At 54.7% G+C, this 13,827-nt stretch overlaps 1 protein-coding gene across 2 annotated transcripts in view; it reads left to right on the top strand.

Moving 5' to 3' along the window:
• Positions 1–13,467, top strand: part of IQGAP3 (IQ motif containing GTPase activating protein 3) — a 37,501-nt gene extending 24,034 nt beyond the window's left edge. The window contains exons 23-38 of one of the 2 annotated variants that reach the window (XM_036922542.2): positions 1,081–1,289; positions 2,164–2,316; positions 2,616–2,779; positions 3,079–3,303; positions 4,133–4,273; positions 5,695–5,779; positions 6,211–6,443; positions 6,787–6,919; positions 7,033–7,135; positions 7,796–7,922; positions 8,984–9,071; positions 9,954–10,166; positions 10,620–10,786; positions 11,091–11,192; positions 11,644–11,752; positions 12,397–13,467. In XM_036922542.2, the coding sequence (XP_036778437.2) occupies positions 1,081–1,289; positions 2,164–2,316; positions 2,616–2,779; positions 3,079–3,303; positions 4,133–4,273; positions 5,695–5,779; positions 6,211–6,443; positions 6,787–6,919; positions 7,033–7,135; positions 7,796–7,922; positions 8,984–9,071; positions 9,954–10,166; positions 10,620–10,786; positions 11,091–11,192; positions 11,644–11,752; positions 12,397–12,510 (2,366 nt within the window). In that variant the 3' untranslated portion in view covers positions 12,511–13,467. The remainder of the gene's footprint in view (positions 1–1,080; positions 1,290–2,163; positions 2,317–2,615; positions 2,780–3,078; positions 3,304–4,132; positions 4,274–5,694; positions 5,780–6,210; positions 6,444–6,786; positions 6,920–7,032; positions 7,136–7,795; positions 7,923–8,983; positions 9,072–9,953; positions 10,167–10,619; positions 10,787–11,090; positions 11,193–11,643; positions 11,753–12,396) is intronic. The other variant, XM_036922544.2, reaches the window with a different exon arrangement.
• The last annotated feature ends 360 nt before the right edge of the window (positions 13,468–13,827 follow it).

Consider the following 13,827-nt stretch of genomic DNA (forward strand, 5'->3'; position numbering starts at 1 on the left):
CCAGCCTCTCTGCGCACCTCTGGCCTCACAGCCTGCGGGCCTGGCCCTCACCACCGGGGCCTTCTGCACTGTACCCAGAATTCCCCAGACAGCTGTATTCTCTCCCTCTCACCTCCTTTTCATAGACATCAGCTTGGGCCTCACCTCCTCTGGGAAGCCTTTCTTCACTTCCCGGGGGGCTTGGCTGGCCCACTTCTATTTCCCCTGAGGTCCCTGTGCTCATTCTTCTCAAAGCACTGACCAAACTGTCTTGAACTGTGGTTTATTTGTCTAATTCCCTTACTGGACTGCCTGTAAGGACAGGGCCTAGTTTTATTCATCTTCCAAATATGACTCCTTCCTTTATTATTCGCTGGGTAACCTAGGGCAAGTTACTTACCCTCTCTGTGCTTTCATCAGTAAGTTATAGTGTACTTACTCGCAGGGTTGTTTAAAATATGTAAAGCACTTAGAACAGTTTCTGTACTACAGTAAACATTATGTTTTAGTTGTTGTTTTGTTATTATTCCTTGGCGCTTAGCTCAGAGGCCTCTCTGCTTATATACCCATTCTAAAAGAGAGTCAAGGGGAATCACCATCTAGCTCAGACCTCCTTATATTATAAAACCCACTGAACATTCATTCCTTCTACCCTTGCCTCCTACTCCCTCCGCTGCAGGAGGTTGCATGAGGGGCAGGCAGGGCTGATAGGTGAACATGAACTTGGGATGAAGGATGAGAGCAAGAGCAAGGAGTAAATCAGAATGGGGGCCCTGGAGGCTCATCAGAGAGGGCTAGCTAGAGCTCTGTCGTTGGGGTGCGAGGTCACTGGGGTAGACCCAGGTCGGGGAGAACCCAGAGGCAAGGGAAGGACACCTCGTACCTGGTTGTAAGACAAGGAGCTCAGGGACAGGAGTGGCTGGGAGGCTGCCCACTGCCCTCCAACTACATGCAGAACCAGTTAGAAAAAGACTGGAGGCTGGGGACCTGCTGGCCTCAAGCAGAATAGGGGCTGAGGGTGGGATACCCGGGGTAGGGGACTGGTGAGGAAGCCTCTGGTGAGGGCGTGTCTAATCCTGACGCCTCTTCCCTTCCTGCCAGTCCATGCTCCCCACCCCCCTCTCAGCGTGGTGCGCAGATTTGCCCACCTCTTGAACCAGAGCCAGCAGGACTTCTTGGCTGAGGCAGAGCTGCTGAGGCTCCAGGAAGACGTGGTCAGGAAGATCCGGTCCAATCAGCAGCTGGAGCAGGACCTCAACCTCATGGACATCAAGATCGGCCAGCTGGTAAAGAACCGGATCACCCTGCAGGTGCGGGGCCCGCCGGCCCACCCTCTCCCCCAAGTCTAGTTGCTTCTGGAGAGTTGATACTAACCATTCTCTGCTGCTAATCAAATATTTTTTTAAATGTCTGGATTTTATCACCTGACTCGGGTCCTTATTCCAGTGGCCCTCTGTCCTAGAAATCTGTTGTGGGGAGGGAACGGGCTATGGTAGAAAGAGCACTAGACATGGAATTGAAATGCCTGGCTCTGTTGATTCCTGGGGATGAGACTGTGGGCTGGCCATGTAACCTGTGAGTCTGTCTCCTCATTAGTAAAGTGGGAATAATGAGAGTGTGCACCTTACCAGGCCAAATATAGACATAGATATGAAAGCTGCTTACACTGTAAAGTATCATACACATAGGCAGTGATGGGGTGGGGCAAGCAGGGCTGATAGGAAGGTGAACTTGGGATGAAGGATGAGAGCAAGAGCGAGGAGTAAATCAGAATGGGGGCCCTGGGGGTTCATCAGAGAGGGCTAGCTAGAGCTGTCATTGGGGTGCGAGGTCACTGGGATAGACCCAGGTCGGGGAGAACCCAGCTGATACAGTGCTATCTCCACCTCACGTTAGTACAATAGTCTAATAAGAAATCATTGCAAAGCTAATAGACCAGATGTCTCAGCCTGGCATCCCAGTTCCTTTGGGGACTCGCCCTGTGAGAGCAGGGGTGCAGGTGGAGTCTCAGGGCGGTGGGAGGGACCCTCCTTACCCTAGAAATGGTTATCTCCCTGGGCTCCTGTCTTGCATACCTCGAACAGCAGAAAGCCCTGGATCTTCAAGGCACTGATTCTAGACCGTATGTCCTGTACTCTCTGCTGCCCTGGGCTGGTTGTACCACCCACTCCCTCACCACTGCAGGAGGTGGTTTCCCACTGCAAGAAGCTGACCAAGAAGAACAAGGAACAGCTGTCAGACATGATGGTTCTGGACAAGCAGAAGGGATTAAAGTCGCTGAGCAAAGAGAAAAGGCAAAAACTAGAAGCTTACCAACACCTCTTCTACCTGCTCCAGGTGAGCCGAGGACTTTGGAAGGAGATGATGCCACCATCCCTGAGGGTCTGAGACTTTCCTGTCTGTGCCTTTGCCTCCATGTAAGATGTCCTTTCCCATAATCCTAATTCCTTGACTCTGGAGAAAGAGACTGCATCCTCCTGTTTGTCTAGGATGTTTCTAGAATGTTTTTAGGACCCCTGAGAAAGTGTGACAGTGCTTTCTCCATTCCAGGTTCCCATCAGGAAAGCCTCTCTGTATGTGATCACTAACTCTCAAGGTGAATTATCAGCCATTCCTGTATCCCCCGTTGCTTGCAGACTCAGCCCATCTACCTGGCCAAGCTGATCTTTCAGATGCCACAGAACAAAACCACCAAATTCATGGAGTCAGTGATCTTCAGTCTATACAGCTATGCTTCCAACCGCCGCGAGGCCTATCTTCTGCTGCAGCTATTTAAGACAGCACTCCAGGAGGAAATCAAGTAGGTTTTCCAGATGCCTCTGTTGGCTGCTTCACAAGGAGACACATTTGTTGAGGGTTAAGGATAGAAATGGAATCTGAAGACCTCTATTCTCTGCCTCATGTGGAGCGACTATAAGAATCTCCTAGGATAGCACGGTGGGAGGACATGGGCCGACATGTTAGCACAAAGGATACCAAACATTCCTTAGGAGGAGGGACACCAGAGCAAGCTTTGAAGAGCCAAAATCTCAAAAAGGGAAAGCAGCTATGTCCTACACAAAGGCAGAAGGCCAGGTTCAATGACCTCTTGAACCACAGGTCAAAGGTGGAGCAGCCCCAGGACATGGTGACAGGCAACCCGACGGTTGTAAGGCTGGTGGTGAGATTCTACCGTAACGGGCGGGGACAGAGCGCCCTGCAGGAGATTCTGGGCAAGGTTATCCAGGATGTGCTGGAGGACAAGTTGCTCAGCGTCCACACAGATCCCGTCCACCTCTATAAGAGCTGGATCAACCAGACGGAGGCTCAGACAGGACAGCGCAGGTGAGCAGATGGGCAGAGGGAGAGCTCTCTTTGATCAGCTTGGTTGTGGGCCTCACTGGGACAGCTTGGAGGTGCTGTGAAAATGGCATATAAATGAGCATGCTGATTTATGCAAATATGACACCAGTCCTGTGGGATGAAATAAGGTAGCCTTTTAGGACCCCCTCTGGTAATTAACATGGAACTGATGTAAATGACACCAGACATGGTGTGCTTAACGTAGAATGAGCATGGATGAATATGCAAATGTGTGTAATTACTATGTCAGTGCTTGCAAAGGATATGTCAGATTTGCTAGGAGTTGGGATATGGACTCCTTATTGGTAGGGGTATAGATGAATATTCAGATTTACAAATGAATAGGTAAATAGATGGTGGGAGAAATAGGTTCTAGGGAAATGGAACTGCTGAGGAGAGTGGGCAGTGCTGGTGGCTTCTCTGGGTGGCACACAGGCCTGAGGTCAGGAGACTGCAAGGCCCTGGCCCAGTCTTCCCTGTCAGCCCCACTGCCAGGGTCTAGACACTGGGCAGCCCTGCTCTCCTCCTGTTCCCCTTAGGAGTCTTTCTACAGACTCCAAGTTCTCCATCCCCTCTTACACTCTCCCACCCCTGTGGGTACTCCGACTCCTCCATCTTTACCTTCTCCCCATGTCACTCCAGTCCTGAATCCTTTCTCTTATTTTGGCCTTAACCCTTAAGCATGCTGGGCTAGCCTTAGCATGTGTGTATGAGATCCTGTTACTAGATGATGTGTTTAAAGGGTAGGGCTTCATGGAGGAGAGGCCATGCAGTGGGCTCTGGCTGATACCTTGTGTCTCTCTTCCAACAGCCACCTCCCCTACGATGTCACCCCAGAGCAGGCCTTGAGCCATCCTGAGGTCCAGAGACGACTGGACATCTCCCTCCGCAGCCTCCTCTCCATGACTGATAAGTTCCTTGTAGCCATCATTTCATCTGTGGACCAAATTCCGTACGTGCAATAGCCCCACCCACCAGCCTAGGCATGGGGTCTCAAGAGGGCCACAGTGGGAGAGCAGAGGAGCCCTGAAGGGAGGGGAGCAGGAAGGGAAACAGCGGGGGGTGCTCAGAAGGCTTCCAGGAGATGGGTAGAGAATGCTCAAAGCCTCTGCTGAAGACCTGAGTTGCAATATGGTATGCAGGTCTGTGTGTGGCCAGTCAGGACATCCCTGGAGCCAGAGAAGGGAACTGCAAGTGATTATGGGGACATAGTATAATCTGAGAGCAAATGGGGGAAAAAAATAGGACTCCTCAGTCCACAAAGTCAAAATTAAAAAATACTTCAAACCAGTAAAGCACTTCATAGTTCTCTCCTTTCTGAGCATTTAACCAATAGGTGTTTTTTGAAAAGCAAATGATAGAAAATATTGACAAGGTGGGCCTCATCTAGGTCATCATTCAGATAGCTCCCTTTCAGCGGCTCGGGGCCGCACGGGCCCGGGTGGGGGTGCTGGAGAGGGGACCCCACACGGAGCTCATGACCCTGTTGCCGAACCTGGAGAACAATGAAAGGTTTACAGTTAGGATTCAGCAAAGGTTGTCTTCGGGCTAATAAAGGAAAACACACAATGAGCTGTAAACTTCTGTCTCAGGTACCCCAGGAGGAGGAAATAACCTTTAAATGAATTTAATTAAATCTGTAGGTGGCACGTCCATAACAGGAATAATAATAAGTCTAGCGTGTTTAAATGGCACTCCACCATTACGCATTACTTGCATGGACATAATTTCACCTACTCCTCACAAATGCCTGTGACATAGAGAGGCCCAGGGATCGTTCCTGTTTTCCAGACCAGGGAGTAGGTTTACAAGGGCAGGGAAGGGGCCTAAGCGGACGTCTCTGGTCAGCGGTGGAGTCAGGACCGGAGCTTCTACTCCAGTTCAGCGTTCTCGGGCCCTGCCTCTAGCCCGGACCAGGTGCCTCACAGGCATTCTGTGATGACAGACAAGACTGGCCGCCTCAGAGCTTCCCGGGCTGTCCTGGGACGGGGTTCTGGCTGTGAGGGTCACACACCCAAGGTACAGGCTAATGGTGCCTCTGTGGGGGAAGGTGGATGGCTATTGAGATCCAGGGTATTTTCTCAGGGGAGGCTTGAGAAGACCAAAGAAGAGACTCTTGGGTCAGCCTGGAGGCTGCATGAGAGCTTAGTGGACAGCAGGGCCCTGGTCCCATGTACTGACACAGGGCAGGAGGAAGACACAGGCCCGGAACGTGGAGGAAGGCAGCATGGAGCGGGCTGGGGATAGTGGAGGGCCGCTTCTTGAGCTCCGTTCTGGTGCGGCTGAGCCTGCAGACCGAGGGAGGCAGGCGCTCAGCCTGGAACTCGGGTGGAGATGGGCAGCACCGTAGTGCACGGAATGCTTTGTTCTCAGGTACGGGATGCGGTACGTGGCCAAGGTTCTGAAGACAACTCTGGCCGAGAAGTTCCCCAGTGCCACAGAGAATGAGGTCTATAAGGCAAGTGTTGTCTCCCCTCCCCGGCTTCCTGAGCTCTCCTTTGCCCTGCTGGTGCCCGTGAACCCTCAGACTGAGACAAAAAGACAGAAAATCCTATGCTATAAAAATCCGGGAAGGAAATTATTCTCCACCCTGTAAAATGACACTGGCTCACCAGCAGGGCTTCATGGGGCAGGTGGAAAGGCAACTGGGACATGAGCTAACGGAAGTGGACAACACTGGACTTGTCAGGAAATCTGGGTTCTACTCCCAGCTCTTGTTCAGGTTTGCCTTGTGACCTTTGTTGCCAGCCTGCTCTGGGTCTTTTCTCTTCCATAAAATGAACAGAGTTGGCCCAGGTGGTCCCTTCCAGCCAAGTGAGTTGGGAGAGTGGGGCTGGAGCTGTCCAGACGGACCTCGGGGCGCTTTTGGACAGTTTCTCCTGCCCTCAGGTGGTGGGGAACCTCCTGTACTACCGCTTCCTGAACCCAGCTGTCGTGGCCCCCGATGCCTTCGACATTGTGGCCATGGCAGCAGGTGGCGCCCTGGCCGCCCCGCAGCGCCACGCGCTGGGGGCTGTGGCTCAGCTCCTGCAGCATGCTGCGGCTGGCAAGACTTTCTCAGGGGAGAGCCGACATCTGCGCGTGTTGAATGACTATCTGCAAGAGACGCACCTCAAGTTCAGGTCTCGGGTCCCGGCATCTTATTTTTCCCTGTCCTCTTTTCTCTTCTTTCATGTCCAGCTTCCTCTGTCTAGACTCCATGAGAAAAAGACACCTAGAGGTGAAGCACGTAGTTAGTGGGCTGCAGGAGAGATGGTTGGAGGGACTGCTGAGCGGAGAGAAGGGAGGACTGTTGAGCACAGCTGGCTTGGGGAGACATGAGAGAGAGGCCGGGCAGGACAAAGGTGCCAGAGCCGAGACTGGAGAGTCACAGTTGGCCTGAGTAGTCACGGGGGGGGGTCTGTGGGTCACAGTGGGGGGTGCTGGCCCACCCCACTCCCTCATGTGCCCTACCTCTGGAGATAGGAGGTTCATCTGCCGAGCCTGCCAGGTGCCGGAGCCAGAAGACCGCTTTGCGGTGGACGAGTACTCGGACATGGTGGCTGTGGCCAAACCTGTGGTGTACATCACTGTGGAGGAGTTGGTCAACACGCACAGGGTGAGGGGCTGCACCCTGGGGGGTGCTGGGAAGTCCGTGATGCAGTGCTGGGCTGGCCCTCAGAGGAGCGCCCAGCTCGGACCCTGCATCCCCTTTCTTTCTCCATCCTGCAGCTGTTGCTGGAGCACCAGGACTGTATCACCCCTGATCACCACGACCCTTTGTGTGAGCTCCTGGAGGGCCTCGGGGAGCTGCCCACCGTCCCTGACCTCATTGGTACGTGCCACCCGCGGCAGCTGGGGCCAGCCAGGGGGCCTGAGGGAGGGAGGGACAGGCCGGTGAGCGTGCCCTCTCTCAGGTTTCTGTTCAGCCTGGGATGTGGGTCAGAGAGCCAGCTATATGCTTGACCTCTTCTCTTCCTCTGGTCCTGAGATGGCCACATGGCCACAGACTGATATGGAAAGAGGGGGCAGACAGTAGAGGGACCCTGTACCATCATGTAAATTGCCAATTAAACCATATGAGATAGATATGGAGGGATGTGGGCATGACTGGGGTCTCAAAAGACTCTCTGGCAGGAGGGATTTCAGGAGCTATGAAATGGGAGGAAGCCGTAAGGGGAGAAAAGGCAGGGTGAAGGTGGTAACAGGGGAGAGCCAGGAGCTGCAGGCGTGGGGAAGCCCAGGCCCCGTTCTTGGGGCACCCAGGCTGAGGGTGTTGGAGAGGCACATCTCCAGTAACACAAGGGTAAGCTCTGCGGGCAACAACCCTTCCTTTGGGGCTCAGGCTCGAGGGGACTGGGTGCCACGGGGCAGCACAGAAAGCTTTCTGGAAGAGGGGCCCATGAAGCCGCGCATTGGCCCCCTTTCTGGAAGAGGGACCCCCCGCCTGTGCGTGCGCTCGCAGACACTGGCTCTCATCCTTACCTGACCTCAGGGCAGAACCTCGCTGCAGATGGTGACGTGGATCTGAGCAAGCTGGAAGTGTCCCTGACGCTCACCAACAAGTTTGAAGGGCTAGAGGCGGACGCTGATGACGCCAATGTCCAGAGCCTGCTTCTGAGGTGAGTGAGGGCTGCCTCAGCCCCCTGTCAGCCTGAGCCCCCACTCAGGCTGGGAAAGTGGCCCCCCTCTGGAGCGGCCTTCCCACTTTCTCCCTGGGCTCTTATCTTTGAAAATGTTCTCCCTGAAGCCCAACTGCCATTCCTGTTGCTGCGGTCTCAGCATTTCCTCTGGGCAAGCTCAGCTTTGTGTTGTAGTTGAAGGCAAAGGAATTTTTAGGATATTGGCAGCAACGGATGTTTGCGTGTCATGCTGTTTACCAAATGCTTTTCAAATGCTATCATTTAACCTTAGAAACAAACTGTGAGGTGTGTGACGGTTTTCCTGCTTTATGGCTGAGGAGAGAAACTGAGACAAAGCGGCTTGCCTAAAGTTGCACAGCCAGTCCGTGGTGAGGCTTATGGCCTATTCCCTGTTCTTGGAGCATGATGGTCAGGAGGTGGACGTGGAGCTTTTGGCCCCCATTTCTGCAGTAGTGAGGGAGGACCCTCAGCAGGGCCGGGCTGGTCATCTGGACGGAGGAGGAGCAAAGTCGCCACCCCGGCCCCCCTGCCAAGAAGGCAGCTCCCTCTGCTCATCCGCCCTCGCAGCTAGCAAGCGAGCTGGTGTTCAGCTTTGTCCTGCCAGCAGAGGCCGTATCTCAGGGCTAGGGCTGAACACACAGCCAGAGCCACCGAAAGGAAGAGGGAGGTGGGCATCAGGTGCCTGGAGAGCTCAGGAGAAGGGCCGCCTGGGCTAGGAAAGGTTTCACGGAGGAGGAAGGACTTTCAGCCCGTGGACTCACAGATAATCTGTGGGAGGGCACAGAGGCACGGAAGGGCACAGTGTGTGCAGAACTATGGCAGTCTGTATCCCAGGCCCACAGCCCACCTCTGGGTCTCCCTCCTGGGTTCCTTTCTCTGCACAGGCCATCTCTCCCTCCTTGTTCTCTGTCCTTCCCTCCCAAGTGTCCCTGGCAGCCATGATGAGAGGCATTGTCTGCTTATTCTCAGCTCTCTGGTCAGCCCCATGTCCAGACCTCTCCCTGGGCCCTCCCCTCCCCTCCATCACTCCTCTCCTGCAGCACCAAGCACATGCTGGCTGACATCATGCAGTTCCACCCTGGGGACTCAGTCAAGGAGATCCTGTCCCTCTCAGCGTCCAGAGAGCAGGTGGGTGGCCAGGCTAGCTCACAACGACCTGCCTCCTTCTTCGTCCACCTCACCCCACCAGCCCTGCTGGTTCCTTCCTCTGGGCCGTACCTGCAGTCTGCCCCAGGCAGATACCTGTGCTCACCAGTAATGAGAACTCAGGAGGACCAAGGCCTCTGCCCTTGACCCCCGGCCCCAGGGCCCACAGGCTGAGGATGGCAGCCCTAGCTGTGGGGAGCCTCAGACTGCAGAGTCCTGGGACTCCACCTCTCTGCCTATTGCCCACTGAAGCACGAGTGAGCTCTGCAGGGACACCAGCCCCTGATGTCAGCACTGGGCGTTGTGGTGGGGGTCGGGGGGCCAGGTTGCTGAGACGTGGTCTGGAAAGGCTCCCTGAAGAGCACGGAAGGACTGGCGTGCAGCCGCGGAGCTGGCTGCCTGAAGGCCTGCAGGCAGGAGGAAGTGGCAGAGGGGTGGGGGTGAGGGGCTGGGGTAAGCTGGATTAGCTGAAGTGAAGACTAAGTCAGAGACTTCCCAGAGAAAAGGTGGGGACAGCTAGTAGAGGCATGTCCCAAAACACAGGACAGGAGGGAAATGCCCCCAAATACTCTGGAGTGACCACAAAGCCCTGTTGTTATGAAGTCTAGCTCCAGAATCCTCTGTGCTGTAGTTCTGTTTGTGTCTCCCTTGGGCCACTTCCCCCCGTGGTGACCCATGAGGCCCCTCGGTGTCTGTGATGATACACTCTGGTGTTCACCAGCCGCCCCACTCCCCTGGGGGGACTCTCCTGGTGATACTTGGAATGCCCAGGCTTCCCCTGGGGGCTGGTGCCCCTGGGGGCTGCCCTGGCTTGGGGCAGAGTGGGAGAGCCTGGTAAGTCCCTCCAGCGTCTCTGTCCCCCAGGAAGCAGCCCATGAGCGGATGATGGGCCGACGCCAGGCCTGTGAGGCTCAAACGCCAGGGCCACTGCGACGACACCGCTCACTGACAGCTCACTCGCTCCTGCCACTGGCAGAGAAGCAGCAGCGTGTCCTGCGGAACTTGCGCCGCCTCGAGGGCCTGGGGCTGGTCAGTGCCAGTGATGGCTACCAGGGGCTGGTGGATGAACTGGCCAAGGTAACAGCCCAGGCCTGGGATCCTTGTGCACGTGCGTGTGTACGTGCATACCAATGCACAGTGTTGATACCTCAAGGGCAGACCTCTCCCTGGGAAGTGCCCACCCAGACTGTCACCAGCCAGGGAAGACCAAGAGACCTCTAAAGGGTCCTCTTTGAAGGAGAGTTCTTAAAATTAGTCAGGAAAGGGGGTGTTCTTGCATCTCTCTTTTACTGAAATACAAGGAGTCTTAAAAGAGTTACTCCTCGCTGGGAGAGAGACCCAGAGAAATCCTTTGAGGGTTTGGGATAGAATCCTTGAGATTGCCCTCCTCCTAAAAAAAGCCTTGAAATCTTCCTCTTCCTACTTTGCCTGAAGGTCCTCACAGTGAGTTGCTCTAGGCCCTAGTTAGGCCCTGAGGCTCTCCTGTCGGGAAGGACGAACTCACCCCTCCCTCGGTTCCCCAAACCCCAGGATATCCGCCACCAGCGCAGGCACCGGCAGCGGCGGAAGGTGGAGCTGGTGAAGCTCCAGGCCACGCTCCAGGGCCTGGGCTCCAAGACCACCTTCTATGAGGAGCAGTGTGACTACTACAGCCAGTACATCCAGGCCTGCCTGGACCACCTGGCCCCCAGCTCCAGGTAGGTGCCCCCTTCCAGCACTCCGAGGGTTTCCTGTGACCCCTCCCCCAGCCTGTGTGGACCTTGCCCCATTGTCTACCAGCTTTGAAAAGGACATGTCACCCAGCACAGTGGGGTCCCTTCCAAACCGTGCTTTGAGTCTCACTTGCGAAGTCTTACACTCAAGGGCAGCCCCACTCTTGTCTCCATCAGTGAGAAGTCTTCCTCGGGCTCTGATTTCCTTCCTGCCGGCCGCAGAGAGAGCTAGTGTCTTTGCCGTGGAAGGGCTTGTTGGGTGAATTCCCTGGGACCTTTTTTTAACCAGGAGTTCTGGAAAAGGGAAGAAGCAGCCATCTCTTCATTACACTGCTGCTCAGCTCCTGGAGAAGGGCGTCTTGCTGGAGATCGAAGATCTTCCCACTTCTCAGTATGTGTCTCTGGAAAGCAGAATGTCAGACCCTCCTGGTGCCCCAACCTGGGGGTGGACCTCCCGGCCATGCACCCAGTGGGAGGGAAGAAGGAACATGGTCCTCGCCTTGAAGGAGCTGTTAGATTGATGGCGAAGACAGGACACCTCCAGACAGAAAGTTAAGGGAGTGGATGTGGTCTGGCACAGTTCTAGACCCACCAAGGTAGAGGATGCAGGAAAGCTTCCTGGAGGAGAGAGCTGCTCCTCTGGGCCAGGCAGGTGTAAGAGAGATGCTGTGGTGAGCCAGCGTGAATTGGGGAAAGACAGAGCTGTGGCCCCGGGGGTGACAGAGAGGATGTCTGGGCTCTAGGTGACACACCACTGCCTGAGTGAGCAGCCTGGGTGGGAGAGTGGGGCTGGGCCCTGGAAAGAGGCCATGGGTCCCCGTTTTGAATCCCGTTCCTGATAGCTTCAGAAATGTGATCTTCGACATCAGCCCTGGAAATGAAGCGGGAAAGTTTGAAGTAAATGCCAAGTTCCTGGGTGTGGACATGGAGCGATTTCAGCTTCACTATCAGGTGAGGGGACCCTCAGGACACCTGCCAGGCTTTAGGTGCTGGCCTGATGACAGTAGGCTGGCCTCATTCGCCTAGGCCTCTGAGGACGCCAGCTCTGTTCCCTACCCGGTCAGCATTGTCTCCTCTGAGGAGAAGGGTGGGGGTCTGTGCAGCCCAAGCCCCTCTGTCCCCATGCCCCAACTCAGCACCCCAGTTATAAGCATAAGGAGAGTGGAGTGGGCTGGTGATGCCATAAGTGGGATTAATATTTGAAGCCCTATCACATGTCAGGAACTTCACACGTTACCTCATTTAATCCCCTCCACAGCTCTGAAGCATTATCCCTGTTTTACAGGCTCTGTGGCCAAAAGGTTAAGAAGCTGGCCTAAGTCATAGGTCAGTGCTCAGGGAAACAGAGATTTTAAATCCAAAACTTGAAAACTGACTTCAAGCCCCAGCTCCGCTTGCACTGACGTTTGGTCCGGTTGTCCCTCCCTCTTGGCCTTGGTTTCCTCATCTGGGAGATGGGATTTCAGTGCCGCACTTCAGCGGCCAGTGCCAGTGGGTGCCCGAGTGAGGCTCCGAGGTGTCAGTGCTGTGTAGGCTGGCTGGGCCCCAGTGAGGCACCCTCAGACCCTCCTCGCCGCCCCTTCCCTCCCTCCTAGGACCTCCTGCAGCTCCAGTACGAGGGTGTGGCTGTTATGAAACTCTTCAACAAGGCCAAGGTCAATGTCAACCTTCTCATCTTTCTCCTCAACAAGAAATTCTTACGGAAGTGACAGGAAGTGGGTGCTGCCCAAGCCCTTCTTATCTCGCTGGATGCTTATCTTAACACTAACGCACTACTCCACTTTGCTGCAGACACCCAGAGCTCAGGACTGGGCAAGGCTCACGGAGTCTCACACCTTCCCCCACTGGGAGGAGTTTGTCTACCTGGCCGCTGACAGGGTCTCTAATTGGCTAAAGTCAGCTTTGCCCAGAGTCTGGCTGTGTGGCTTTTCAGTCCCAGAACCCCATGGTTTTCCAGTCGGGTGGTAGGTGTGAACTGCCCTTGGCCTGGGAAGGCTGATGCTGCCCTCCAGTGGCCACTCCAGTACTACAAGCCCTGCCCAGGTGCCCAGATGTCCCTGTCTGCAGACTCCCTATCCCAGCTCCCACCTCGTCAGCAGTGGGTGTTCCTGCCCTGCTGAAACCCAGGCCACTCTGCTGCTGGGACACCTCTCACCCTCACACCCAGGACAGGGGGCAGGCAGCACACGCTAATGCCACGTGGCATCGTGGTGGTAAAGCCAAATGACCCTCCGTGCGCCTCCAATCTCATTCCTTGGTTTATGGTCTGCTTTGTATTTATTCTCGCTCCCACCCCTACGCTCTGGATCCCTGTGCAGTCTCAGTCATGGTTTTAATTCTTTCATATTTTTGAGCGCAGAGAAAGAGTTCCCATTTCCCCTATTCAAACTAATAGTCATATCAATCTCACACCTTGTATTTAAAGTCACGTTGAATCAGAGGCAATAAGATTCCCACTCCTATTTATGAGCTCATTTTTTCAGCTTCATACGGTACAAAAAGCAGTCCTTCCCTTCCCTTCCGCCCTCGGGACTCTTCGTGCCTCACTGCTGACTTCAGTTTCAATAGATCTACATCTTTGCCCCTCTCTCTCTTGTCCCCACATTACAGCTTCCTGTCCCCGCTGCCCGTCTGATTTCAATTTTAATAAAAACTGTTACCCCACATCTGTTGTTAACCCCTTATTTCATTTCGTGCAGGCCTCCAAGGTCTGGGACAGATCCTCCCTGAGAGCTGGGCTCTCCTGCCCGCCTCTGGTGTGGGCCACTCTGCCTGCCTGAGATCGTAAAAGCTTAATGAGATGTGGCAGTTATTCCTCTCCTCTCTCCGCCAGGGGACAGAGAGGAGGAAGGAATGATTAGGTTTCGAAGCTGTTTTTATCAGCCACTCTGAAGACTACAGCCCAGAGGAGGAGAAAAGAGTCCAGTTACCCTGCCCATCTGCACACATTTCCTAGAGGTTCTTTTCTTGAGCTTTGGGTGACGACAGCAAAGGTGCTTGAGCTGCAACTCCTTAGATTGTAGGTT

The sequence above is a fragment of the Manis pentadactyla genome, chromosome 19 (assembly GCF_030020395.1).
Source record: "Manis pentadactyla isolate mManPen7 chromosome 19, mManPen7.hap1, whole genome shotgun sequence".
Lineage (NCBI taxonomy): Eukaryota > Metazoa > Chordata > Mammalia > Pholidota > Manidae > Manis > Manis pentadactyla.